The sequence below is a fragment of the Amblyomma mixtum genome, chromosome 10, assembly GCF_055824585.1.
Source record: "Amblyomma mixtum isolate Tamu chromosome 10, ASM5582458v1, whole genome shotgun sequence".
NCBI classification, from domain to species: domain Eukaryota; kingdom Metazoa; phylum Arthropoda; class Arachnida; order Ixodida; family Ixodidae; genus Amblyomma; species Amblyomma mixtum.
Window position 1 is genome coordinate 176,368,573 of NC_143021.1, and position 27,941 is coordinate 176,396,513.

The 27,941-nt window shown below is 47.4% G+C and overlaps 3 protein-coding genes, 1 non-coding gene and 1 pseudogene across 5 annotated transcripts; 3 read left to right on the top strand and 2 right to left on the bottom strand.

Annotated features, from left to right (window-relative positions):
* The first annotated feature begins 480 nt into the window (after window positions 1-480).
* Window positions 481-3,357, top strand: D1 (D1 chromosomal protein). The gene is made up of 5 exons (XM_089562762.1): window positions 481-732; window positions 1,282-1,378; window positions 2,228-2,302; window positions 2,907-3,050; window positions 3,138-3,357. The coding sequence occupies exons 2-4, from the start codon at window positions 1,292-1,294 to the stop codon at window positions 3,018-3,020; spliced, it is 276 nt and encodes a 91-aa protein (XP_089418888.1). The 5' UTR covers window positions 481-732; window positions 1,282-1,291; the 3' UTR covers window positions 3,021-3,050; window positions 3,138-3,357.
* Window positions 3,358-5,355: 1,998 nt separating this feature from the next.
* On the bottom strand, window positions 5,356-17,584 carry LOC149327824 (uncharacterized). 2 transcript variants are annotated; one of them, XM_089565063.1, is made up of 5 exons: window positions 17,456-17,584; window positions 15,392-15,635; window positions 10,862-10,887; window positions 9,512-9,635; window positions 5,356-5,918 (listed from the first exon to the last, which is right to left on the bottom strand). In XM_089565063.1, exons 2-5 carry the CDS (start codon window positions 15,572-15,574, stop codon window positions 5,868-5,870), a joined length of 384 nt encoding a protein of 127 aa, XP_089421189.1. In that variant the 5' UTR covers window positions 15,575-15,635; window positions 17,456-17,584; the 3' UTR covers window positions 5,356-5,867. The 2 variants fall into 2 exon arrangements, with proteins under 2 accessions (XP_089421189.1, XP_089421191.1); XM_089565065.1 differs by having other exon boundaries at window positions 15,392-15,660.
* TRNAT-GGU (transfer RNA threonine (anticodon GGU)) lies at window positions 6,733-6,806 on the bottom strand. The gene has a single exon. It is a non-coding gene; the product is annotated as a tRNA-Thr (tRNA).
* Window positions 17,585-17,752: 168 nt separating the features above from the next.
* On the top strand, window positions 17,753-27,939 carry NP15.6 (NADH dehydrogenase [ubiquinone] 1 beta subcomplex subunit NP15.6). The gene is made up of 3 exons (XM_089565148.1): window positions 17,753-17,941; window positions 23,209-23,342; window positions 27,722-27,939. Exons 1-3 carry the CDS (start codon window positions 17,759-17,761, stop codon window positions 27,870-27,872), a joined length of 468 nt encoding a protein of 155 aa, XP_089421274.1. The 5' UTR covers window positions 17,753-17,758; the 3' UTR covers window positions 27,873-27,939.
* Window positions 17,950-20,171, top strand: LOC149327827 (uncharacterized; annotated as a pseudogene).
* Window positions 27,940-27,941: the final 2 nt, after the last annotated feature.

Below are 27,941 nucleotides of genomic sequence, written 5' to 3' on the forward strand. Positions count from 1 at the left end.
CCTCCATCATCGCCGGCCTCTTGCATAAAACGCCGCTACGCCAAAACATTATTATGCAACAAGCGCGCACCAGCCGCTTTCGTCACGTCCGATTGCGAGCTCGAAAGTGTACGCCATTTTATCGGCAGTCTTATCACGTACGTGCCCGATAGGTTCGTTCACCCGATCTTTGTATGCGTGTCGCATTAAGCGGAAGTGTTACACTAAATGTGCGCGCGAATGAACGCGGAGACCGCTTGAAAACAACGTCCAACACTATCGAGCTGTGAAATTGCTGTGCACTGCGAACGAGTAGGCACCACGCAAGCCCGTAGGGACAGGCGCAGGTTTTAAATTTAAACCTCATAGCGGCCGTTGCTTGTAAACAACAAAAAAAAAAGGCCACTCTCCCCCTTTACAGTGGTAGAGAAAAGCGCGGGGCCGAACCGCACTACTCTCGTCAACAAGCATTTTTGGCGCGCTGTTTTAACGATAGCGCATTTTTCGCACTGGCCGGCGGGCCCCGGAAAAATTTTTTGGCCAAATAATTTGAGCCCAGCAAAATTTTAAAAATAGCCAGCACTCTCGGTGAGCCGGAAAAAAGCTCTCACGACCGTTGAAAACACGTCGGTCGCCCCCTTCAGAGCGAACGACGCATCAAATCGGTGAGCAACCCCCCACAGCCCCCCACACCACATCCCAGTTCATCTTGCGCCTCGGAGCAGTGCACAAGGCCCGTTCGCCGCCCGCCCGGTACGATGCTCTTTCCTTTATCGCTGCTCGCGGGCGTACTTCGGTGCGCCCGCATTTTTTTCTTTTGTTCGTTGCGCGTCCTTATCGCGTATTCGAGCCTCCGGTAACGCGAATTTCACGCAGATTTTTCCCGCGAGCTGCTGGCGGCCGACTGCCGGCCTGCGACCGGTGCGCGGTTGCCCGGCTCCGGCTCTCTAGGCCTAATACTGTTGCGGCGTAAATAGGCCGCCATGGAGCCGCCTCGAAGTGAAAATTTATTTTCTCTGTTTGCGGTTGGTGTTCGACCGAGTTTTAACGCTGAAAAATTCGTCCAGACCCTGAACGATTTTAGTGCCGGCGGTCGTTTTTGGAAAAAAATCGTGCGATTCGCCAGAAATTGGCCAAGCTGGCTACCCCGGTAACGGCACGGAGGGAGGCCGGACATGGGTATGCTCGAGCTGCCTGGCGTTCGCGCGCTCGTTTTATTTTGTCCGCGGTGATCGGTGCGACATCGGGGCTTTGTGGGCCGCGGTTCCTCTGCTGACTTGGACCCGCGTTCTTTGTTCGCAGATTTCGTACAATGGCTGACAACGATACCGCCGTCGAGAAGAAGCGAGGACGCCCCAAGAAGTCTGAAGGGGCGGCCGAAAAGAGACCAGCCAAGGAGGCACGTCCCTTCTATATTATTTTGTTAACGCGTCTCGAAATACGATCGCTTACGCGCGTTTCTTAGCTCCGAGAGCGGCGGGAAAGCGCCGTGGAGTCGTCGCGGGCTTGTCGAGGAGAACGCCTTCGGAGCGCGGGCTGTCAAATGCCGGCCCGGCGCGGACGCTTGTTTTGTGTTGCATCCCTCTTTTATTGCCTTCGCCATATTGGACTTTTCACTTTGGCGGCAAAATGAAATCGATATGCGCGACGCTCATTGGCTCCCCGACCGACTGCCGTTTTTGTGGAGTTCATGACGCTGTCGCGCGCGCCCTCTTTGTCTATATTTAATTAGTCGCAATCTAATTAATTGCTGTTTTCGCGACGCCTAAGTGCTGCTGTTGATGTGCGGTCGTCTGCGGCGTTGACCCGCGTAGCTATTTTAGTACGCAAATGTAGCTGCGCTTGCTAATGGCGTCCGCTTGCCCCCGTTTTTCAACGGATCCTCGGAAGCCGCTTTCGGCGAACGTTGATTAAAGATAACCTGGTTAAGTGTAGTTAGCAAGGTTTTATTTGTTTTTAAGCAGCCGCGACATGTCGGTATTAGCAACAAAATTTAAAAAATCGGGCGTTGCGCGCTTGCCAGGTGGCGTTCCAGACATGGCGGCGCTTCGTGTGGCGCGAAGATCAATTGTGAGAGGCTTAACAACGGCCGCTCCGCTTTTGTAGGTGCGTGCATGGCTTCGTCTTCCCGCTTCGCGTTCGTTGAAGCCGCCAAGGTCGAAACGTCGCGAAAAAATAAAGCACGTGTTAAAGCTCGTAAGGGATCAATGCGTTTGTTTCATATTTTTTTTACCCCTCTTTCCTGCAGGATGCTTCTGCTGATGCGCCCAAGGCGAAGCGCGGCAGGGGTCGCCCTAAGGGTAGCAGCAAAAAAGGAAAGAAGGTAATTACGTAACGCATTGTGTTTCGTAACGCTACTGTATACATTTATTCTTGCGTATTAAGTTAGTCCCTCCGAGCAGTTGGAGGGCGTAGTTCATCGATGACGTTCTTAAAAAAAGCAGCGAAGTCTGCACCTTATTTGCGGGCTGGTTTTTAATGCGCACGCCAATTTTAATTTCTGCCAATTCTTGTGTTCGTTCTTGACACCAGTGCGCCCCTATTTTTCTCTTGCAAGAATCTGTTTACTGTAAGCAACTTATTCTCTGTTCGTATGAACCAACCTGCCAGTTAGCACTGCTTGATGCGTGATGAATGGCTCTGGTGGGCTGGCAGATTCTGTGGGCAGCGATTAACATCCGCGGTAGCTCTGTGGTTAGGGCGCTCGGCTACTGAGCTAAAGTACCCGGGTTCGAACCCGGCCGCGTTTCGATAGCGAAACACTAAAGGCGCTTGTGTGCGGCGAGATGTCAGTGCACGTTAAAAGATCCCGAAGTGGTCGAACTGATGAGTTTTCTCAAGGCGCGGTTGAGGTGTCCACCGCGATGTGCGACTGCGCCATTTCCTTTACCCAACAACCTTTTTGTTATTTTTTTTTTACTTCGCAGACTGCCACCAAGGCGGCCGGCGGCGCCAAGAAGGGCGCTGGACGCGGAAGGCCCCGGAAGGCTGAAGCAGACAAGGACACTGGCAGCGATGAGGCCGGAGAGCAGTCAGACTAGGCTGCCGGCATTCTTCACCCGTCATCGTAGGTGGGTTACGCCCGAATTGAAGCGTGCACGTGCTGTATAGTTGCTTGCTGACACTTATGTCATCTTTTTTTCCTTCGTTGTTCGCAGGTCGCTCATTCGTGCGGGAGGGGCGTAAGCAAGCCCGGTAAAATGAACTCATCTCACATTTCAGGGTTTTTTATTTAGGTTTTTAGCCCAGCATATTTGTACCAGCTGCACGGACGAAAGATCCCATCCGTATACAGACACGTGACCCTGCCCCCATTATTCCCATCGTTTTTTTTTTGTTCTCATAAATTGCAGTCGAATAAAACATTTTTTTCATGTATGCGTGTGTCTTCGTCGTGTGCGGGACTACCTCTGCGTCGTGCTGTGTGTGGCATCCCATTTTCGTGATATGCAGTGCATCCGGCACTGTAGATTAGTTGCTGCTCCAGTGAATACTTTCAGAGTAAGCAAATTGTGCAGTGTTCAGACCAACCAACTGGGTTTGAAACGTATCGCATGTATGCTGCCGTTAGTCATGGCAACTGGTTTGCCGGCAGTCGTCCGATCGACCTACCCGTCGCGGTGGCTCGGTGGTTGTGGCGGTCGGCTGCTGGCCTGAAAGACGCGGGTTCGATCCCGCCTGCGGCGGTCGAATTTCGATGGAGGCTCAATTCTAGACGCCCGTGTACTGTGCTATGTCGGTGCACGTGAAAGAACCCCAGGTGGCCGGAATTTACGTATACCCTCACTACGGCGTCCCTCGTAGCCTCAGTCGCTTTGGGACGTTGAACCCCCATAAACCATATTTGATCGGCCTTCGGTTCCAAGAACCCGACGTGGCGGTGATGGCAGTTGGCGGGTCGGCAGCAGTGTGTGGGGAAAGTTTGATTGCCCCCTGCAATGAAAGAATGATAGTGCATGGCGTCGGGCTGACCGTGTATTATGCACAGGACAGCAAACCTTGATCGGTGGGCGCTGTAGTACAGGGTCTCGGTGGCCTGCGTCGAAATTCGATCCCTTGTACTCCGCAGCCGAACGATGCGGTGGTCGGCACAACTGATGCAGAAACGGTTGGGTGTTGCTGGGTGGGTATGCCAGGTAGCGTTCCGAGATAAGGGCGATTCCAAGCGGGGTTTGGACGAGGGTGATTCGAGTCCGAGTGCAGTCCGATATCACCTGTTGTGCCTTGAAGTGGTTGCATCAGGCCGCTAGAGGGATGAATGGGCCTGACACTCGGACCAAATATCCCTCATCACCGGTGCTCGCATACGGGGCAGAAACGTGGAGGTTAACGAACAGGGTTCAGCTTAAGTTAAGGACAACGCATCGAGCTATGCAAAGAAAAATGATAGATGTAACAACGTTTAGAGATCGGAAGCGGGCGGAGAGGGTGAGGGAGTAAACGCTGGTTAATGACATACTAGTCGAAACCAAAAGGAAGAAATGGGCTTGGGCAGCGCATGAACGCGAATGCAAGATAACCGCCGGTCCTTAAGGGTAACGGAGTGGATTCCAAGAGAAGGCAAGCGTAGCAGGGGGCGCCAGAAAGTTAGGTGGGGGATAGGGTGGCTGTAGCTGACAAAGGACGGTGTTAATTGGAGAAACATGGGACAGGCCTTTGCCCTGCAGTGGGATTAGTCGGGCTGATGATGATAATGACCAAAGCGAAAGCCAGAATGGCCCTTTTCCCTCTATCATCATCATCAGCCTTAGTATGCCCACTGCAAAGAAAGGCTTCTCCCATCTCCAACTGACCCTGTCCTATGCCTGCTTTACTAAACACTTTATTTGTTCCATGACACATCTCAACCCTTGCCCAAGCCCCATTCCATGCGCTGCTGCAACTGGGTTGGTAAAATTCATGCTCTTAATGTTTTTGTGAATTTCCGAATGTGGTGTTTGTACGTACCTGTGGACCTTAAGCCTCCTGCATCAATTTTTCACAGTCATGTGCAAATGTGATGCAGCACAGCCAAGAGTTCAATAAAATTTTATCAGGTCAGGAATCATATTGAATATGAAAAAAAAAAGCAGATCAGTGATGAATTTTTTTCAATTCCTGTAGTTCCCAGTCGAAATGACAGCATGTACTACCCGTAGGGCAGTTGGTAGCATGCCATGCATCTATGCAGAGTTCCTGCACCACACCTTGTACACTTAAATAGATGATTAGCACTCATCTAATGTTATTAAGAACCCATATGGGCTCTGAAACAGCAATTACATACTTGTTCGAGCGAGGTCATCGGCTGCAACTTACCATTTCCACGGTGTTGCAGACTAGCCCACCCAGTCCAAGTGGGTGGGCTAGTACAGACCCACACAACAAAGACAGTGGCCTTGTTTGTAATTGGCTTTTATTCACAGCTGCCACTCGAGTTGGGTCATACAACCCCGAGATTAAACAAGCACCAGGCTTATCGTTATTCACAACCTCTACATTAAATAACGGAGATCACAATGAGATTCGGTCAAAAGATACTGAATGCGCGAGTATTACAGCTTGCATGTAAACCTTTGTTCTCGAAGAATCTCAGTTATAGCAGTCACTGCCATTCAATGCAAAACAAAAACGCACAAAAAAATGCCACTAACAATGCGCGAAAACAAAAGTTATTCAGAGGCAAAACAGGAGCGACAAACGAGACTAGAGCATATATGCACTATGCTTACACAACAAGAGCTCAGCAATGTAGCTTGGCTATCAATAAATAGTGGGAATGGATCATGAATGTACAGTAAACGTTAGCGACAAGCACACACATGGGCACGGAGCATCAATGTACACGTGCTAGATCTCCCGAGATCCTACGCAACCTTTGGGGACCTTTGGGCAGGAGAAGCAGAACTTTACAAGACTGACCGGAATGCCAGCTTTGGCGGCTCGTGGAACTCTGGATTCTGGGGACAGGGGGATGGCATGAGAGAGAGAGAGAGTACAGTACAGATCAGACAATGGAAAAAATGCATGCAAAAGCACAATGCAAGTCAGAACTGCCATTCAGAGGCCTCTTCAAAATGCCAAAACTTAAAACGGCCTGAAGGAAAAGACACAAGTGCATTCAATACGTAGGTGTTACGACTGCTGCATTGCAGCTAGTAATGAGCTGTGTATGCATTTCCTGCCTCGATCACTTGCATATATGTGCTGAAGAGGTTGAATTTTGCTTTCTAATGCTGCACTTGGTTACATTTGCAGTGGGTTTCATCCAGAATGAGAAATGCTATCAATACATTTTTGTCAGACTCAAGCAAAAGTACCTTGCTCTAGGCCTGCGCAGTCTCTCGAATGTATGTACTTAATACGTATGCAGCAGAATACGCACCTGATTAAAAAGTTACAAAACCTTGCTGTAAAGCATAGGAAAATTCCCACTTGCGTGACCACTTCAAGCACACTGCTAAGTGAAGACACAGTAATAATCTTGAAGGACTATTCAGAGCTGCTCTTTAGCTATGCATTTTTAAAAGGTAGCCAAGTGTGAGTGCGGCAAGTACCCCATGACTTCTAACCACATTTATGCTCCAGGAGTGGCGTGTATTCTGGAAACCAAAACCCACTTATTATGGTCAAATGTTTAGGGGAATCCCCCAAGGTGGAGTAGATTTGTAATAAGGGAGTAATGACTCATTGGCATCCACCCGAGCACAGCCATACGGCTACAAAGGAAAGCTATGCAGCTTTCTCAGAAACTTCGTAGTTAAAGAAAAATTCATCCTGGTCCGGGGATCGAACCCAGGACCACCGCTTCACCGGAACAGTCGCTCTACCAACTGAGCTAACCAGGACGGCAAGCTTATGGTAGGGCGAGAGCGAATTGATCAATAACTCGAAGTGGGAACTGTGTTGGTCACATGTTTAGGGGAATCCCCCAAGGTGGAGTAGATTTGTAATAAGGGAGTAAAGCTGTATAGCTTTCCTTTGTAGCCGTATGCCTGCGCTCGGGTGGATGCCTATGAGTAATTACTCCCTTATTACCCACTTATTATAATGTATGCAGGGTCTGATGAAGACATGCAAGCCAGTCATGATACTGCACAGCTTGGCGAGCAAAGAATGACCCTTAGATATGCAAGCTAGTCATGATACTGCACCTTGTGGCAAACGCAGAATGACCTACTGCTAACGTGAATTACCTACTGCCTTTGCCTTCTTCAGGCTTGGTGCCATGGTACACGCTGTAATCCTCCTGCCTCTGTGACTATGCACATTACAGTTAAACACCGTTAATTCAGATTTCAAAGGAGTGGAGAGAACGCCTGAATTATTCGAATGTCGAGTTACCGAATGGCATCCACCCACAGCTGACAAAAACCGTTCGTGTGAAGCTAAAATTTATTTTGTGAGAACCCGGACAATGCTCATCCCTTTTTAAGATGAAAACTTCGCGACAACAGCGACACCTCACAGTTTTGTCGAATGCTTTAATTCGTGCATGCCATCGGGAGTGTCGTAAGCAGTACTGCTGCATAATGGCAGGGGGTCTCTGCGGCTTTCAGTCTGCAATATGACAGTGCTAGAGCTCCTTCGCATGTGGCATCACAAGTGAGCAGCCTTAACCACAGCAACGGGGAACAGCACATGAAAAGCGCGAAATTTCGGCGCGCTGAAAGCATACTACGTGGACTGATGCGAGGGACGCACGTGTTGGCGCCGGAGCGGCAGACGGCTTCGCAAAAAAAAACAAAAAACTGTAACACACCTTGTCTCCAAGCTACATCAGCCGGATGATCCAACCCTGCTTGCCTTTGATTGTAAATCGTTTGCCGCGAGGGCCCAACACGCTGCTCGGCCATGACGTCGTCTAGCGAGGCTTTGAGAGACAGCCACTTTTTATTTGATCCCCCTCCACTCTGAGCACGTGATTTGGTGAGCGAGGCACGCGACCTGACAGCCACATCTCCGCCCCTCCTCACAGTTGAAGGTCATTGTCAAGCGGTTTTCACCTTGAGCTTTGCATGCGGAGAGTAGTTTTTTGTGCTAAAAAACGACAACTGTTCTAAACGGCGTGCAGCTCGGCTGGCTGGCTGATTTCGGCGAAGCTCCGAAAACGAAACTAAGCGGCAGGACTCTCCGGCCTATCGACGGGAGTCCGTCGATCGTCAACACACCTGCCGTTGCGTGCACCTCAGAGGGGTGCAGAAAATAATGTACCCAATATTCACTCTGGCCTGATGACGAATATTGGGACGATCGCTCTTCGAGCAGCTAGTTACACCTTGACACAGCGTCACCTTAGGAGCGTGTCCAAATAAAGGAGTTTCCGACGCGATAGCCTGACATGGGCGTTTGGCAGGACTCCGGCAGCAGTCCGAATTAACGAGGGTCGAATTATCCGAATTAACGGGGTAAAATTAATGAGGTTTCACTACACACCCATGGTACTTATGTGGAGCGGGGCGCCCTCCTCCTCTCGAGCTCACCTATTTTCTGTACATCGTACCTGCTTGAACAAAACAGTGCATTTCGGGAGTGTGCAAACACCGGGCCAGTTGGTGATGGCCAATGTTCCGAACTGAACAAAGCACGGGATATAAGAGAAGCACTTGCAGCCCCCTTTGCTCCTAAAGCAACTACTACAGGTAAACCTACCTTTCTTTGCATCATCATCATCATCATCAGCCTGACTACGCCCACTGCAGGGCAAAGGCCTCTCCCATGTCTCTCCAATTAACCCTGTCCTTCGCCAGTTGCGGCCGCCGTATTCCCGCAAACATCTTAATCTCATCTGCCCACCTAACTTTCTGGCACCCCCTGCTACGCTTGCCTTCTCTTGGAATCCACTCCGTTACCCTTAAGGACCAGCGGTTATCTTTCCTTTGCATTACATGCCCTGCCCAGGCCCACTTCTTCCTCCTGATTTCAACCAGGATGTCATTAACCCACGTTCATTCCCTCACCCACTCCGCTCGCTTCAGATCTCTTAACGTTACGTTTTCTTTCCATAGCATACCCATTCCAGTTATTCTATTGCACCATACTGGTGCGCACACACACACACACACACACACACACACACACACACACACACACACACACACACACACACACACACACACACACACACACACACACACACACACACACACACACACACACACACACACACACACACACACACACACACACACACACACACACACACACACACACACACACACACACACACACACACACACACACACACACACACACACACACACACACACACACACACACACACACACACACACACACACACACACACACACACACACACACACACACACACACACACACACACACACACACACACACACACACACACACACACACACACACACACACACACACACACACACACACACACACACACACACACACACACACACACACACACACACACACACACACACACACACACACACACACACACACACACACACACACACACACACACACACACACACACACACACACACACACACACACACACACACACACACACACACACCTTGTTTGCAGGGTTAGGCCTATGTGTGAGACCCTCTTCAAGGAGTTCTGCCTCCCAATCCTCGCCTTCATCCTGAGGATCGAAGCTGTAGAAGGGCATCAGGTGGTGCCGCAATCTGTCCAGCCTACGAGGCAACAAGGTGGCAACCAAAGTGCTCAATGCACCTATAAGACACGTCTCCTACACACTCTTATTACAGTAACGAGTCATTCTCATAGAGACCTCGCACATTGGTGAAAAACACGGTGCACAACATGTCTCACCAATTCTTCTTCTCTTTCCAGATGTCCTTCCCAAAACAGTTACAGTAGCTAACGAAAGGGGAACTCACTGGCGCTAGCACTGAGCGATAAGACTTGCATAACTAGTGCTGGTTAGGGCTTGTCTATGCAGGAGCCTCGTTTGGCTCCAGGACTCAAGATGCATTGAGTAGACTAATTCTTGACTTGCTTTGAATCTATAACGACTATTCTTGAAGAGGTTTAGAATATGACAGCCTGTTTGTTTCCGGGATGATAAAAAAGGCAAAACAACTGTTGTGCAATGAAAAATGAGCTACAGTGGGAACCATCTTCATCTTGTTCAAAAATGTGCAAGTGAAATTCTAATACCTAGTATTCAGCAACAACAATGGTTGTATAAATCTGCCACACTAATTGTCCACATAATCTGATCATGTTGCCAGCATCAGGAGTTACCAGGCTAGGACAAAACTCCTGTCCAATCTTTTATTTGCAAACTGTTGCACAGAGAAATCGGTTGTCATCAGAGCAGACATGTAACTCTAACAAATGCTTCTTTTTTTTTTTTAAGACTGAACTTGCTGATGCAATGTCCCGTAACAACACAGGGCAATTATCAAACAAAGTTTTGCTGTAGTGATTGCAATGTATCTCGAGAAAAATTTCAGCTGAAACTCAAATATGGAAACACTGCACCCTCTTTGAAATAAGGTTATGGTATTGTGTATCCAGAAAAACTATGCTCAAGGACTAAGACATTGTCCAATATACACTACTAGTCTATTTTCATGCCATTCAATTTGTTTCCCAGATATCCTGGCCAACAGGTTGCATACAAAAACTATGAAGTATGCGGCTAACCCTGAACTCAACTCAGCTAGCTTTATTGCAGTTAACCAGGCTGACATTTTGTCAGTATTAAAAACATGACACACAGGGCTGGAAATTGGAGTCACAAGTTTGCTTTTTTTTTCCCCTCAAATAATTAATCTTGCATAAACACAAAAGATAAATGCAACGTCTGCAGCGTGTCTGTCACTCTTACACAATGTTGCCAGCTGTTGTGTGAGAACACCCACAGCTATTCAGGAAATGGAACGATACATACCTGCTCTTTCTAACGAGGAACACGACCTGGAAAGCAACAGGCAAAAAATGGTGATAAGTAGCGTTTGCATAAAAAGAGGCTGTTGTAATTTCAGTCTTCAAGCAGCGGCTATGCACTGTTAATTCACGTGAAGACATGAAACTGTACTGTGGAACAATGTGGTTTTCTCATGGACCAAGTGAGTTCCAGGAATAGTAGCCGCAATTCAGTGGCACAGTGTCAACTGACACTGTAATGCACAAATCGCAAGGCGATGTAGTACCTTCATGGCCCACAGAGCATTACAGAGGAAAGCAGAAAAGATACACTGGCTACAGTAGAGGATAATGCACATAAGAAAATAACTGTTACACACAAATGCCAAAAAAAAAGAACGAGAAGAAAAATAATGGCTAGAAATACTACACCAGTCGAAAACTGGAAAAACATATGACCTAGAAAAAAACTACAAAAAGTTAAAATCGTACAAAATTAGGAAAAGAAAATATTACGCCAGATCAACACCTAAAACTGCAAAGGGAAACAGTCTCTAGGCCAGTCAACAGTCTCCAGTCAATGAATGCAGGAACAAGTTCAATGGCTGCTATATAATTCTGTCCAAAACATGGCTAAACTACTCTCAGGACACCAGTGTTGTTAAGGTACTCAATTTTGATCACACAAAGCTGGCAGCTCTTTTCCCAGTAAAAGCAGTGAGGTAAGTGGAACGCCTTCTTTTTCAGAGTCGGTACGGCAAAAGTAAGTCTCCATAACCCACTTTTCACAGCCTATACAGAATGACTCGTGTCACATGCATCATAAGCTTGTGCAGCTGTACACACGTGCTCAATGGTCTGTAACCTATCCTAAGCAAAGGGCAAGTTATTTTTTTGCATCACTTGAAAAGAACGCACAAAGGGTGAGCAAAAGCAGAAGTTATTTTCAGAACTAAAACAGTTGAGCTCCGCTGTTATGTCGTTTTTCACGAAAATGAGATAAAAAAAAAGAGGCACACCAGGTGGGAAACGTGGTAACCCAACACAGCGCATGAAAAAAAGTGTGCATCATTACCTGCCGCATCCCTTTTTTTTTTTAAACTTTTCAAAGCGCAATGCACTATTCTGGAATATGCACGGCTTGCCACAAGGCCGTTCCGCACGTGTAGAATGTCCTAAACATTCCACGATGTCTTTCCGTCGATCTGAACAGCTGCCGGCGAATGGGAGGGAGCACGCGTGCGGCATGGGAAGTTGCGGCATGCGTACGCTTGTGCTCGACTGGCAGCTTTAACCCTACACACTTCTAGTCTATCGTAGTCTAGAAACTGGATCTTTTAGGCTCCGAGCAACAAAGCGAATGGCGGAAACAAAAGACTTGGAGACAACGCGCGCGAACCGCATCTCGTACAGGCATAGTTTCATTTTTGCGCCTTCACTGTAAACAGAAAGGAGTGAAAAGGGAGTAAAGTTGTCCTCTTCCGAAACAGGAGGGCGCTAGTGGACAGCTTACTCCCTTTTTACTCCCCACAGGCATAACCGCGTTGTGACGCGATAGCGTATGGGTTTATGCCCATATATGCAGAGGGTCATTCTCTAGTTTACATTCACAGATCCCTGGGAGTCCTCATACCCCTCCTGGCGCAGTGGTGCAGCGGTTAAGCGATGCGTCACTGCCCTGCGATGCAAGTGCTCCCAGCGGTGGGCCTTGTATGGCACAGGTTGCTCCTCCCGAGCGACCAATCATTAATTTAACTGCCACCTGCCACGGTGGGGCAGTTTGCCGTCTACCCGGTGGGCAGGTTGTGATGACACTGATATGCCGATATGTCGACGGTGACGGTGGTTGCAACGCCCGCGCAAGCCAGTCTGCAAGTGTGACGGCACAACCACCGTCGACTTTTCTGCCTGCCGGAGCAATGTGGTCGTCGCGCCTTGCCAGCAGCTGATTTCGTTCGCTCAAGCCAGGGTTGAGAGCAGCACAGTCGTGGCGCGCGAATGCACTAGTTACGTGATTTTTTTTTGTATTCTGAGGGCATTCTTTGGAGCTCAGAAAAAAGATACACGTGAGGTGTTCTTTACCGCAAATATATGAAATGGGGGTTTCTGAAGGTGCTCTCCAACTTTGCTATTCACATCTGCTGTCTGAAATCAATATTTACGCATTTAGGAAAATTATTTTAATTGCTAATTAATTATTTGCAAAACAATAAATTGCCTATGATGTGCAAGCTGGTTGGTAGGTGTATGTAAGTGGTTTCCCTTACCTACCTCAAATATTTTATTTTTTAACCCTTGATGAAAGTTAGCCTGGACACCCTGTATACTTAACACACTTGTATGTTACAAGTGTTTTCACTTTGGTGGTAACACCCTTGGGGACAGGTAGTGTACTACTAAAATAATACAGAATTTAAACATGCTGCACTATGTCGCTGTTTCACATGCCATTAGACATACACAATAAGCCCCTTTAAAGTCCACACTATTGCCATGGGGCTCGACTCATGCAATGGGCTCGACTGGTGCAATGTGACCAGGAGGCACACAACCGAAACTAAACCTTGGCGGAAACATTGCCCTCACGTGGCAAACATATTCATGCTGATTCTCCTGAGCTCCTGATCAGATAAGACTTCCTGCAGGGCTACGTTGGTAGCACCCGCACATTCCAGGACTGACCTGACACTGAAAAGCACCCTTGCCCCGACCTTGTCCCAAATTCCAACTCGAAACCGAAACATCAGCTCGAAACATCAGAACAGGGCGCACATGCGCAAGAGCACCACAAACGCTATCAAAACAACAAACACAAAATTGATTAAGCAACCGAAGATTGCATGTGGCAACCTATGTCCCATTCATGAAACTGTACTCTTTTGCCGTGAACCTGACAGAGCTGTCGCTGATGCATTCAGTTCCTAACTGCTTGATTTTTAAAGGCTTCTAAGATTTCTCGTTCTATCTGTGTTTTGCCGCGGCCGATGATTTTGACATTATGGAAAAGAGGGGTGCAGTCTTTGCAGTGGTTGCAATGTCTTGGCAGATTTGCTGTGTTGCCTGGCTGCAGCAAAGTGCGCCCTGTTCTGATGTTGGCGATCCACCAAGTAAAGAATTTTCAGTTGTGTTTCCAGCGTTGTCCTGTGTACTTCTCCTCCTTGTGAATGCGTCCTTTCTGCTGGTTTTCTACTTACTATACTGCCAGTTTAGGGCACTGCGAAATAAAAAAACAACTGCCCAAGGACAACTCATGGAATGTTTACTTTTTGGTGCTTCTTTATGCGCCCAAGACTTTCGGCGGCAGCGTTTCGATGAAGGTGGAACACGAAAGGCGCCTATGTGCTGTGCGATGTGAGTGCACGTTAAAGATCCCCAGGTGGTCCAAATTATTCCGGACACCTCCAATACGGCACCAATTTCTCTCTTTCTTCTATCACTCCCACCTTCCTCCCTTCTCTTACGGTGCAGTTCGGGTGCCTACTGAAATACGAGGCAATTTACTGCGCCATTTCCGTTCCTCAAAAAAACAATTTTCAAAAACTGATTTCCAAGGTACAGTACGGTCCACTGTTAAAGGGAACGTGCGATCGCGTGGCTTCTGCGCTTCGGGAAGCGCTGCCGCCCAGAACGTGCGAGAATTGACGGCACAAGGTGCATGCACAGTAAGCATGGCGGCTGGTCTTTTCGCGCATATGCCTGATGCCGCCCATTCTCGCGGCATCTAGGCAACATGGTTTTGCGAAGTGCGGAGGCCATGCGAGCGTATGTTCCCTTTAACAATGGACCGTACTGTACGTTGAGTATTTTAAAACTTTTAAAACATAGTTTGTTTTGATGCGTGAGCAATGAAAACGTTGGATGAAGCTTCTGAGCTTCCAGCATTTTGTTGTCATTGGTCCACGCAATGCAAAAATGTAGAAAGCTGGCAGATTTAGAGCCTGCAAGTATCACGACTGTGCAATTAAAACTTCAAAACTGCGCATACAATAAGTAAATAGCAGACTATGACATTGTTCCACCACATGTTGATATAGGAATACGCTTATTGAATTTCTGGTTGCTCCGTCACAGAGGTGCGTTTATGCAGCGAGTGATCCTACAGCATTCCTTTTGCATCTCCAGAAGCTGACAGTGCCGAAGCTATGCAAAAAAAAAAAAAAACTTTGCAAATGCAGTGGCATTTTCCAAGTCCACCGTGAAGGCTTGACACCATTTTGCAAGAAAAAAATGAAAAATAACAGCATATTTTCAGCCAGTATCGGGCACACCGGTGTTAAAAAGACAATCTGACATAAGTAAATCAGCGCAAACGAAGGTGTCCGAAGGCGAAATGAAGATGGGACAGGAAAGAGCGTTGACTGATTCAGTGTTGTTTCCTGTCCCACCTTCAGGTACCTTCATTGGCGCAGATCGACCAACTAGCCTAGCACAAAAGTTCTTCTGCCACCTTGATTCGCGCTGCTTTACTCATGTCAGAATGGACCAACAAGCCCAGTAAAAAGTTCTAATTAAAGACACATCCTTCTTTCAAGGCTCAAAGGGTCGATTGACTCACAAGAGCCGTGGCAAGGCCCAAGCAGATAACAAGGCTGAGTGGCACAAACACATATGCGAGGCTCGTCGAGTCCCAGCCTGATGATGACGCCTCGAGCACGGGAACCTCCTGGGTGGTGATGTTAGCTGGAGCCTCGACAAACGATGGTTCCGTGCTGTTGCCTCCGCTTGACAACAGCAGCATGTCGGCGGTGCCCTTCGCTTGGTGAAAACTCCTATATAGGCCTGCGCCTTGTCTGCCCCATCTGTAAGGTGGAAAAGAGTGCACGCCTACTCTCATAACCAAAGTCGCCCCGAAGAAAAAAACAAAACTGAGCAGTTTCGGCACCACTCGCAAAAAGGCAACAAAACGTAGCTTTCTGACACTAGTGTTGTGCACTTATTAGAGTTGCCATATGCGGACACTTCCATTGCTAAAGTGTTTTATCCAGCAAGGTTCTCCGACTATTTTTTCAAAAGACAACTTCAGTGGCCACAAGGACAGCTTTGCTGCAGAGTTTGCGCCGACTTTGTTAAAACTGCTCTTAAACACCTGCAAAGTGCTATTAATAAGCCTTTCATGCATGAAGCGAGACAGCATACCACACCACGCCACCTACCACAAGAGTCTGACCACTGCAAGTGCATTTTTATTTGACAAGCAGAGAAACATTGTATATCTGCTGTGCAAAGATAGCAGTATATAACTCAGCACTGCTTAAGCGTTCCTTGGTTGGAGAAAGCACGCATTCAGACTAAGCCTGGGCATTTCACACTACAGCTGAAGCTTTTAGAATACCAAATGGACCCCTTTTGTGCTAAGTAATATGCATAGCCACAATTACGAACTATGTATGCAAGGACACAGCACTTGATGGTCACGCAAAAGAATGGTGACCATAATTTCAAAACATTTTATTGACGGAAAACTGAACAGCCAGCTCCAGACACACAAGTCATGTAGTACAGATACATACAAGAGTACGCCTCATGGCCACGTAAATCTCAGCATTTGCTTAATGCGCAGCAGATTAATGTGCAGTAGGCTGAGCAGATCAGTGCTGCTTATGTCTAAAAGTCATTTACTGGCCCACGGTTGTGTTCAGCCCCTGTGCAATTAATACACCTGGCCGAACTTCCATCCATACGTAGAATGCAGTTCCACGAATACGGATAGCTGCCAGGCCAAACAACCTACATCCACCCGGCCAGCCCACTGTTCAGCACACTGCTAGCCTTTTATAGGGCCAGCAGTTTATAGCCGGACAACGCAGCAAAGCTCGGACACGAATGTGGCTCACATCGACCTTATAAAAGCCCAGCAACGAAGAGTCTGAATAACCGAAACTCTCAGCTTGGATATCACGCGAAAATTCTACAAAACGCGTGCGCGCAACCGAGCCAACATCCGCGGGAAACTGTCACACAAGGTCTGCTGAAGGATTGTCTCGCTCAAAGCCTAAGTAGCGTACACATTTCCCGTCCCCTAAAGGCGCGGCAAGGCGAGCACATTAACAACCACTCGACCGTTTTGTACAAACGAGGCGCTTGCAGAAACTGCGACAGTCGCCAGCTCGTCTTGCGGTCCGATCGGCGACGCGAGTGTATTATGAGTACTTCATACGCGCGTTCTTTCTGTCACCCAGCGCTAAGCCACGCTACGCTCTGTAGCACCACCGGAAAGCAAGCGCACCGAGCCAGCCCTTGACACGTGAAAACAACGCATAGCTTTCTCACTGTTCTCCGAAAATGAAAAAAGAAACACAAGAGAGCTGCTCAACGTCAGAGGAATGAGTTGACAACTGCGGCGTAGGCGCGCTCCATGGGCGGTCCTAAAAGAGCGCTTGACTCCAACTTATCACAAAGAATTTGGAGAACACCAAACGAGAAACGTCGGCTGGTTGCGCGTTTTAGAAATGAACGCTGACAGAGCGCTTACTATGACACAAGTAGCGCGGATGACTCATGCGCGTTGCCCTTTCTTTCGAAGAGGAGCAACTGTCATGAGCGCACATGGACAGCAAAAAGCGGGGGTTGGAAATCAGCTGCGTTCACGAAAGTGTGTTTCGTGGCTAATTTCACTTACTACGTGTCCGTTTCCACGCCGAACGGTCAGCGAGAGCGACGAATTTCCGTCGAAATGATGACTCGGCAGCGGCTAAAAATCATATAGCAGACGACTACGACAGGCGGCCGCCATTTTGCAAGAAAACAAAGCAGAACCGCACTTCTGAACTAGCTCTAAAAATGACAAACTTATAAAAAGTATAAATAAATTTGAAAAATTAAATTGCTTTTAAAACAAAGTTTTATTTTTATGGGCACAATAGACATGAGATAATTCAAGCTTATGATTTCATAATTTTGTGCGGTCTGTGATACCGTAAACATGGCGCTCCTCTTACGGCGAAACCTTCTGCCCAGGCTGGTGAATCTTCAAAAAGTGACGCGCCCTTGTATCGCTTCTATAACAACCTCAAAAAACAACAAAGAGGCACCGACAGCAACGGTGCCGAATGTCATCGGCAAGCCTCCGGTGACCGCGGCTGACTTCGCGGACACCAAGCCACGGGTACGTAAGGTCATCCGTGTCGCCTCTCCGCTCCCGAAACTTGCTTGCGGGCTCACCACGCTTTATCGGAGTGGTTTAGACGGCTTGCGGAATTTTAATTTGATTGTATAGAAGCACCACAGCGTCCAGTGCTTTATTTTCAGAATTTCTGCTCTATTCTGGCTTCTAGCGGTCGAGTTGGTGTCAGCGTGCGTGCTCTGAGCAAACGTGAACTGAATGGGCCAGCTGATCGAGATTCAAGAAGAGGGCTTAGTCGGGCTGGTTATATGTTGATGGAAACAACTGAACAGCGCTAACAAACGGGACGGAGGAGAAGAACACACAGACGCATGCACTGTGATCGATATTGCCGCGAACTGCTGTAGAGCGCGAGAACATGGGGGAATCTCGGCGCGTACCGTTTTTGCCAAAAGTAACCGAGCGGCGGCGTTGTGGTGGTCTCCGAATGTCAAAAGTAAATAAAAAGTATAGGAAAGCAGCTAAGAAATTTTGGAAACATCTGAACTCCATGAGTGGTAAGACTAGGCCAGAGCAAAGATGTATAGCTACAAGGGGATGAGTCAGTGGAACATATAGCAATGAGGATGATAGAGAAATTTAGAAAACAAAGAAACGTTGCACACATAATTTATCGAAGGAGGATAGACCGGTCACCGAAGTTGTTTTGCTTAGACAAAGAGTGGGAAAGGGCAGAAAAGAAGGTTCCTAGTAGTACATATACAGGACCAGATGGTATTCAGATGTGTTAATAAAGAAGTTGGGACAAAAATCTAAGCAAACATCAAGAGAGGTAGTGAGCAAAGTAATAATGGATGGGATAGCCCCCGATGGATGGCGACTAAGCACGATGAACATGATATATAAGGGAAACAAAGCCGACATAAACAACTACCATTCCATAGCAGTGATGTCAGTGGCTTACAGGGTGGTGATACAGATTATAGAGGACAGATTGCAGGCATGAGTAGAGAACGAGGGGATGCTAGGGGAGCTACAAAATGGGTCCCGGAAACAAAGGAGGTTAGAGGACAGTCTGTTTTTGTTGGCGGAGTGTATCGAAAGTGCTGAAAAGGAACATGGGCCACTGTGGCTGGCATTTCTGGATATCAAGGGAGCCTACGACAGCGTCATTCAAGAGGATTTATGGGACATACTGGGCACATTGGATGTGGAAGATGGAGTAACTAATATTTTGAAAAGACATCTATAAAAGTAACAAAGTGCTTATAAAATGGGAAAAAAATGTATCAGAACCTATAGAAATACAGCGGAGGCTCAGGCAAGGATGTCCTCTGTCACCTTTGTTGTTGGTGTTATACCTACAAGGCTTAGAGACCAAACTAGAGAGCAGCGGACTAGGCTTCAAACCTTTTTTTTTTTAAAGCAAGGAGAATGGATTGAACAGTCATTACCAGGACTAATGTATGCGGGTGATATAATGCTAATGGCTGACAACAAGGAACATTTGCAGAGGTTGATGGGCATCTACGGTATGAGGGAGATAGATTAGGTTTCAAGTTTAGTAAGGAAAAATCTGCAGTCGTGGTGTTTAATGATGAGGGCGGCGAGCATAGTATGCGGCAGATCACGCTAGAGGTAGTGGACAAGTACAAGTATCTTGGAATGGGGTGCTGAGTATCTCATGGAACATGAGAAATATGTAATGACTAAAGGTGTAAGAATGCAGCTGTCATGAAATACGGGACGTTGTGGAATCGCAATAGCTACGAAGCAGTAAGAGGGATCTGGAAAGAGGTGGTGGTTCCTAGTCAAACTTTCGGCAATGCGGTCCTGTACATGAAACCAGAGGTTCAAGCAAAGTTAGAAATCAAACAACGCGGGGTAGGTAAGCTTGTTTTGAGAGCACATGGCACTGCACTAAATCAAGTGGTACAAGGTGATATGGGATGGGCGTCATTCGAGAGCAGAGAAGCTAGCAGTAAGATAGAATTTCAGGAGCGATTGAATGAAATGTGAGAAAAGCAGTGGGCTAGGAAAGTTGTCTGTTACTCGTACATGAGGAATGTTGACACAAAATGGAGAATGCAAACTAGAAAACCGACAGGCAAATACCTGGACAGCAGTTGGGGGGCAAGTCAGGAATTACCGGTTAAGATAAAGGTTAAAGAAACAGATGCTGACGAAGTCTGCACTGCGAACATACAACATCAGAATGTTTAAGCAGGAAATTGCAGAAGAAAAAATTCAAGGGGGAACTTTGTTGACCTAAAGTGCGGTGAGGTGAAAGCGCAGTGTTGCTGCTTGCGTCACTGATGTGTGGTTAAGATGTTAGTTAAAGGGACACTGAGGAGAAATTGAAGTTGGCTTGTATCGACAGAATACCAGCTCCTGATTACAAAAACGCCACTCATACTGACAACAAAGCTCTTGTAACGTAGAAAAGAGCAAGAACCAAAATACAGGTATCGCCGCCACAGGCCAAACTCGCAAGTACAAGCTTCATGACGTCATAGGACAAAACGGTGTTGCTAGAACCAATGGTTGTAGCAACACTGGGACCCGAGAAGCCACAAATCCCTGAGGCGCAGCCAATGCATGCGCAAATGTCCTTGGCGCCGCCAGATGGCGCCACTTGCCCGGCAGCAATGCGCGTTCCTGAAGCATCGGGACCAATCAGCGCGTTTTCCGGCGGTAGGCGGGCTCCCGGTATTCCGCTAGCGGTAACAAGGTACACGGTATGCTAAAGGTGTCTATTTGCGAGAACTTCGTTGACGACTTCGAGAACGAGATCCATCGTAACGCTGGCAAAACGCCAGTGCAAACGTAATCGAAGCGACTGTAGCGACGGCCGCAATAGCCGATAGATGCCTTCAACATGCGGCCGGTGGTAGCTTTATTTTTGGCTGCTGCTAGGCCGCACTGCTGGCCGCCAGAAATCACGGAGTCTGCGGTATGTCATGTTCACGTCATGTTTCACGTCACTTAGTCCTGTGTCGTCATAGGAGAATCCCAAGTTTGAATCAGAGCGGCGGGAAAAACTTTTTCAACTTCGAATCCAAATTTCTTAGAAGTAAATGCATCTTTCGCTGCCGGCCAAGTGGCAACAAAGCCATGACATGCCGAACTATCGGATTTTACTATAAAAAAAATATTAATAGTGTTCTCCTCAGTGTCCCTTTAAGTACACAATTGTTTGTGAATCTTAAATGCTGGAGACACTGGAGGGCGTTTGGGAGGCATCTGTCTGATTCGACACCTATCTGCAAACACTCTCCAGTGTCCTAGACAAGGAGAACTAGGTATGCGTTGGCAGGGAGTAGCGCAGGCATTAGCACGCTCGGCTGCAGAATGGAAGGATGGTGGTTCGAATCCCATCGTGCACAAAGATTTTTTTTTTTCTGGTCTGACTATAAAAAGCGTGACACCTCTGCTGACAACCTTCTGTCGACAACGATGAGGCATTAAAGGCTTTTGCTTTAAAATATCTACGATAATTCTAAGGGAAGCTCTTTGTTGTTTGAGGCCAGGACAGGAGTATTGTGGACTAAGATATATCGAGTCAGGTGGCACAAGATAGACACGTTTTGCGGTGCGTGTGGAGAGGAGGATGAAACGGCTGAACACTTGATACTTTTCTATAAAGGGCTTCACCCTACTGTTGAAAGCATGGCGCCGATTTATTCAAAGCATTGGGGTTTAAGGACAGTGAAAGAAAGATAGATTTTAAGCGGGTAGAATTAACCAAACGAAGGTTATCTGATTGGTGGCTAAAATGAAGACCAAGTAAAATTTCACGAGCCATGGTTAGGTGGCGTGAGCCAGAGCCCGATTCAAAGGGTTCAGCCTTATCTGTCCATCCATTCATCCTGACCACTGCTCCCCGACTGCGAACGTAAACTGGCTGACATAAGCCTGCGCCCTCGCTCAGTACGACAGTGCTTCGAAGGCGTGAAATAGCTGGTCTCAAATGCTACCCACTTACTGTTCATCCAAGGAAGGAGCAGTGGCCAGCGCTGGAAGCCACACCATTGCCGCACGGCTGCTCGGTTACTTTTGGCAAAGACTGTATGTGGAGTCCAGTGCACGTATTGAGCCTCACCACATTTTCTTGCTTGGAGCCCAATTCACTGCATGCCGTCGCCTTCTCAGAACAGTTGTGCCAACCTCGTTGTCACATTTTTTTTTTTCCGTTGTGAGGAGGAGAGCGTTTTGCAGGCTTTTTTTCTGTTTTCTTTGCACATTAAAACAGCCAGCATTGATTGATTTGCAAGTGACAGCCGCTGCCGATTTCTCCCTCTTGAAGATGGCCCGGCTCTCGGCCACTGTTGTTAGCAGCGCTCCTTTTTATGCAAAGCATATTGCTAGAGCTACCACTCACGCCGTCGCCATGGGACCCTCACGTGACACCGTGACGTCACACCACGTGACATCGGATGAGAGAGCCGGCCTCCACCTCGCGCCGTCGCCGTGGGACCCCTAGCCGTCACGCCACGTGACATCGGATGAGAGAGCCGGCCTCCACCTCGTGCCGTCGCCGTGGGACTCCTAGCCGTCACACCCGCGCATTTCGAATGCGCGTTCACACTCGGTGTAGGTGAAACGCTCGCTCCACCGGGCAGGCGGACGCGGCTTCCGTGGCAATCCAGGCGCTCACCCAACGCGCGTCTCGGGGTTAGTCGGCGTTCCGCTGTAGCCATGCCGTTGTCTTCCCCCACGACGAAGGCTTCTAGTGGTTGTATTAAAATGACCAAGTATGCAACCAAGGAAAGCCATGTATTACCAAGCCTAGCCACTAATATGCTTCGCATTCCCCAGGCTTAGCCAAGCTGAGCCTCAGCAATTTTTTCTTTTTGCATTCCTTGTGGTCTTGTCATCATCCGCTCATCAGTCCGGATTTGCTCATTTCATTGTTGGAAGTCTTTTCTACCGGTCGCCACCTTGCTTTAGTAATAGTAGCCATAAATGGCAGTTTATTTTCAGCATTTATGCAGAGCATGATATTCTGTGCCACTTAAGAGCACTGATGTGCTTACGTGTGGCGCAGGCAGCCAGAAGCTCAAGTGGCTCTACTTTACAAGATAGCTGTCGTTAGTACATAGTAAATCACACCGAGCAATTTGTGGCCAAATAGGAATGCTTCAATGTCTTGCAAATGCTCTATCTGTGTGCACCTTATAGCGTAGGGGAAAGATAAATAAAGGTACAAAGTAAATGAAAGAACGACTTTCCTGTTTGTTGTGTTGCCTATCGTGGAATGCTCGATGCCTCGTACCAAGACTCCGGCTGTACCATTGTTTGCCTTCCAGTACTGGATATCCTATGGCTACTCGGAGGAAGATTACAACATGGACAACGATTACCACCACGTGATCATGTTCACAAGCATCACATTGGTGCTTTGCGGCTGCACTTTCATCGCCATGTATGCGCCCGACACCAAGTGAGTAACGCAAAAATAGGGAAGCTTTGCAGCAGGAGCATTGAGCATGTCATATGCAGAGCATGTCGGGAACCCCCCCCTGTGGTGGTTCGATTTCTGTGGCATTCGGTGGCCACACTTCGTTGGAGGCAGGGGATGCGGAAGCACCCGTGTGCTGCAATCTTAGTGCTCGGTAAAGGAGCACTAAGGAGGGTAAAGGAGGGGCTTGGTAAAGGAGCGGTGGCCTGCCGGAGTGAGACGTGCATGATGTCACTGACTGGTGGTGCTGCGTAAGGGAACAACTTTGGGCAAGTTGGTGATGAATTTTCATGTTCAAGCGTAGCACGCAAACAAAAGTGGTACGAGAGCCGCAGGACGTGCACCAACTTTCAACCGATGGTTCATTGCACGGTCAGGAGCATATATATCCCCATCTGATGTCTGCAAAGGAATGTCAGGTACGCACAGATAATCCGTAGAAGAACTGAGGATTGGGCGAGTTGGCGGTGATCCGTTGTATTAAAAACCAGCACTTACGAACACAGACAGAGGGACGGAGGACGAGACGAGACAAACTGAAGGCTCAAGGCCTTCAGGTTGAAGGCCTTCAGTTTGAAAGCCTTCAGTTTGTCTCGTCTCGTCCTCTGTCCCTCAGTCTGTGTTCGTAAGTGGTGGTTTTTAATATGATGGACACAGATAATGATAGTAGCACTTTCCGTCTACGCCGAGAGTTCAGTTTATTTTATCATTGAAACTGTCATGCAGTGAACCATCAGTTGAAAGTTAATGCTTGTCTGTTGTTTGTCATCTTGTTTTCATTTGAGCGCGATATTTTCGTCATGAATATGAACATTAAATATAGTGGAACTCCCTCCACAGCTCTGGCATTCGCACAGGTGGTGTTGAGCCGAGAGAGATGGAAGAAATAGAGAAATGAGGTTATACATGACTGAAATTTCAGCGTAGGATGCGCAGGAAAATGATGCACGCGGTGCCTGTATTTAACGGAAAAAAAAAATGGAAATATCAAGGTAAAACAGCAGCACAGAAGGTGTGCCCAGCATGCCGAACTGAACAGAGTAATGTAGAACAGATCCTAACTAAAAGGGGTGCAAAACATTCAGTAATAATAATAAAAAAAGGTTCAAAGGGATGCTAAGGGCAAATTGAAGTTGGCCTGTATCGATCGATTACTGCATTACTTTCGCTGAAAATGGAGCTTTTGTATGCTAGAAAAAAAGAAATGAAGGTCAAGAAATTAAGTACGGGTGTTGCCATCATGCAGCATTTTCACAAACTGACCGCAATGAAGTCAGTACTTATTTTTTTTTTAGTTGCCAATTTCTGGGGCTGTGTTAACACTACCATTCACTTCCGTACGGTGACCACAGAGTCACTCTGGTTACTGTCATCACTAGTTCGTATCGAGTGGAGGGGGAAAAAAACGTTCCATTTGTAAATCCAATTTTATTAGCAATAAATGAGTCTTTTATGGCCGAACAAACATGAACGTAGACAAGAAAGATCCTTCGAATTTATTTGTAGTAAGAACAGAAAATGGACGCAGTATTCCTTAGCATCCTTTGTATTAAAGGAAGTGGAGACCATTTGCTGGGGTCTGCTGAAAGTTGTGTGTTACATTGGAATTCTTAAAGTAGCATAAGGTTGGTCAGAAGTTTAGGGGAATCCCCCAAGGTGGAGTAGATTTGTAATAAGGGAGTAATTATTCATTTACATCCACCTGAGCGCAGCCATACGGCTACAAAGGAAAGCTATACACCTTTCTCAGAAACTTCGTAGTTAAAGAAAAATTCGTCCTGGTCCGGGGTTCAAACTCAGGACCACCACTTCACCAGAGCTGTCGCTCTACCAATTGAGCTGGGAACAGCTGTTCCCACTTCGAGTTATTGATCAATTCGCTCTCGCCCTACCAAGAGCTTGCCATCCAGGTTAGCTCAATTGGTAGAGCGACTGCTCCGGTGAAGCGGTGGTCCCGGGTTCGAACCCCGGACCAGGACGAATTTTTCTTTAACTACGAAGTTTCTGAGAAAGCTGTGTAGCTTTCTTTTGTAGCCGTATGGCTGCGCTCAGGTGATGTAAATGAGTAGTTACTCCCTTATTAGCATAAGGTTGTTCTAAAACCATGCCATTTTGGTTTCTTTTTCTAACTAAACTGAGCTGCTTTGTGTTCAGTGCTTTGGAACACGGCACACTATAATTTAAGAGGTTTAGTGCATTACGACGGCCTCGATTGTTCACATAGTGTACTCTCAGTAATTAAAATTCAAAGGGGACTCCTTTAACACAGAATGTTTTGAACATCTGCCTTGCATTCCGCGAGGCATGGGGTCCGTTCCTTGGTGCCATTGGGTATCCATTAGTTTCCAGTTTCCATTAGTTTTCAGTTCCCCTCGCCCGATTGCTTGGCTTCTCTACGACGAATTGGGTCCTTGACCCCACCTCGAGCAGACCAAAAACATGCTAGTCACGGAGTTCTTTCGGGCCAAGGGGCACTTTTGCCATTTATTTGTTTTTATTTGTTCATAGATACCTGCAGCGCCCGAAGGCATTATTGCAGGGGGGCGTACAACGAAATCAAGCACTATAAGTGCTATAGTCAGGTGATGAGACATTCAAGGAACACACGGAACAGCCATAAAATACAGCAAAATCAGGCACACACGCGCGTACGTTAATGATACAAAGTTAAGATTGATTCAGTGAATAAAAGCACAAATAAAAGCACGAAATGCTTCAACAGATGTGAATTGGTTTTTGAGGAAAGGAAATGGCGCAGTATCTGTCTCACATATCTCGGTGGACACCTGAACCGCGCCTTAAGGGAAGGGAGGAAGGTGGAAGTGAAAGAAGAAAGAGAGAAAGAGGTGCCGTAGTGGAGGTCTCTGGAATAATTTCGACCACCTGGGGATCTTTGTTTCGCCTCCATCGAAACATGGCCGCTGCGGTCGGGTTCGAACCCGGGTACTCCGGCTCGGTAGACGAGCACCTTACCACTGAGCCACCGCGGCGGGTAAAACAGATGTGCAGTCAACGTTTTTGGGGAGTTAATTCCAAACTGATATGACATGCGGAAAGAAAGAGTTCTGATAAACGTTTGTTCAATATTTGGTTTCACGCGCCTTAAAAGCACGATCACAACATGCAGATACAAAATGTGGCTGCTGAACATGCAGAGTTTTGTCAGTCCCGGTTTTGCTTAAGTAGATGCGATAGAACATTTCGAGTTTACTGTGCATGCGCCTATTACTGAGAAGTTCCCAGCCAAGAGTTTCCTTTATTGCTGAAACGCTGTGTCGAAAGCCGTAATCATTAGTGACAAAAATGGGCTGCACGGTACTTTACGCGTTCTAGCTAATCTGATAATGTAATCATACATGGATCCCACACCACACTAGCATACTCATGAATAGGTCTGACGTGTGTGAAGTACAACAATTCTTTTATATTTGTTGGGGCTTTATGGAAATTACGCCGGAAGAAATTCAACATTCTGGATGCTTTGCCCGCCACATATTCAGTGTGATAGCATCATCTTTTTAATACACTTAAAGGTGCGGTGAAGAGGAATCTGAACTCGTCTTTTTTGCCACGGGAACTCAATCTACACGTTCCGAGCATTCTTAGAAACTTCGACTTATTGCCCTGTGTGGCCGATTTCCCTAATTAAATCGGATTAACGTCCGGCTCCCGCCTTTGTTTCTTTAATTCTCCCCGTACGGTGGGTGGAGTCGACCAACGTGTGGAGTGCCTTTCAGCCAGCTGCGTGGAGGCTTTGCTTTCGCTTTATTTTGTTTTTTAGGTTTCCATGAGTAAATAGTTTCATTCGCAGATAATATAGCCGCAAAGTAAGCCCGCAGAAATAAAAATGCGCGTGGACTATTTACTACCATGGATTACTACGTATTACTCCACCAATGGCAGAGTGGCAAGCCACCACGGGACTGGGTGAAAGGTTGGTCGACTCCTCCCTCCGTACGGGGAGAATTAAAAAAAAAAAGGCAGGAGCCAGACGTTAATCCAATTTAATTAGGGAAATCGGCCACACAGGTAAATAAATCGAAGTTTCTAAGAATGCTTGGAACGTGTAGATCGAGTTGCCGTGGCAAAAAGACGAGTTCAGATTCCTCTTCAGTGCACCTTTAATGTGAACAGGACTAGGGCATCGTTTGAAATCAACGAGATTCCACTCTGTACGTTCTGGAGCATTGTATTTGCACCCTGCATGTTCCATTTCCTCTTTTTTTGAACGAGTGGACTGTGGCATAGTGCACCAAATACAAGCTGTCTGCTCCTTTGCAGCAGTCTGTTGTAGGCACATTGACTCTTCTTACAGAGGAGTGCAGCAGAGCTGTTAATTCTTTTCCAACTCATTGTTGCAGCGACGCTGACTGGATTGAGAGAGAAGCCTACCTCGAGCTTGAGAGGCGTGAAAAGTTGGGCCTGCCACTTGTCGACCCCAACCTGGTCGACCCCAGACGCATCAACCTGCCATCGGAGGAGGAGCTTGAAGGCTTCGAGATCATACTCTAAGCAGATCCCTCCATGTAGAAGTCATCAGCTTTGTTTATTAAAGTTAGCCCCTTCTTGTTCACACTCACT

Coding starts and splice junctions, on each gene's coding strand:
- D1 (XM_089562762.1), top strand. CDS start 1,292: ATGGCTGACAACGATACCGCCGTCGAGAAGAAGCGAGGACGCCCCAAG. Junction 1,379..2,227: donor AAAAGAGACCAGCCAAGGAG/GCACGTCCCTTC, acceptor TCTTTCCTGCAG/GATGCTTCTGCTGATGCGCC. Junction 2,303..2,906: donor GCAGCAAAAAAGGAAAGAAG/GTAATTACGTAA, acceptor TTTACTTCGCAG/ACTGCCACCAAGGCGGCCGG.
- LOC149327824 (XM_089565063.1), bottom strand. CDS start 15,574: ATGCTGCTGTTGTCAAGCGGAGGCAACAGCACGGAACCATCGTTTGTC. Junction 10,888..15,391: donor TGGGCCTTGCCACGGCTCTT/GTGAGTCAATCG, acceptor GTTGCTTTCCAG/GTCGTGTTCCTCGTTAGAAA. Junction 5,919..9,511: donor GGCCTAACCCTGCAAACAAG/GTGTGTGTGTGT, acceptor CCCTGTCCCCAG/AATCCAGAGTTCCACGAGCC.
- NP15.6 (XM_089565148.1), top strand. CDS start 17,759: ATGGCGCTCCTCTTACGGCGAAACCTTCTGCCCAGGCTGGTGAATCTT. Junction 17,942..23,208: donor TCGCGGACACCAAGCCACGG/GTACGTAAGGTC, acceptor TTTGCCTTCCAG/TACTGGATATCCTATGGCTA. Junction 23,343..27,721: donor ATGTATGCGCCCGACACCAA/GTGAGTAACGCA, acceptor TCATTGTTGCAG/CGACGCTGACTGGATTGAGA.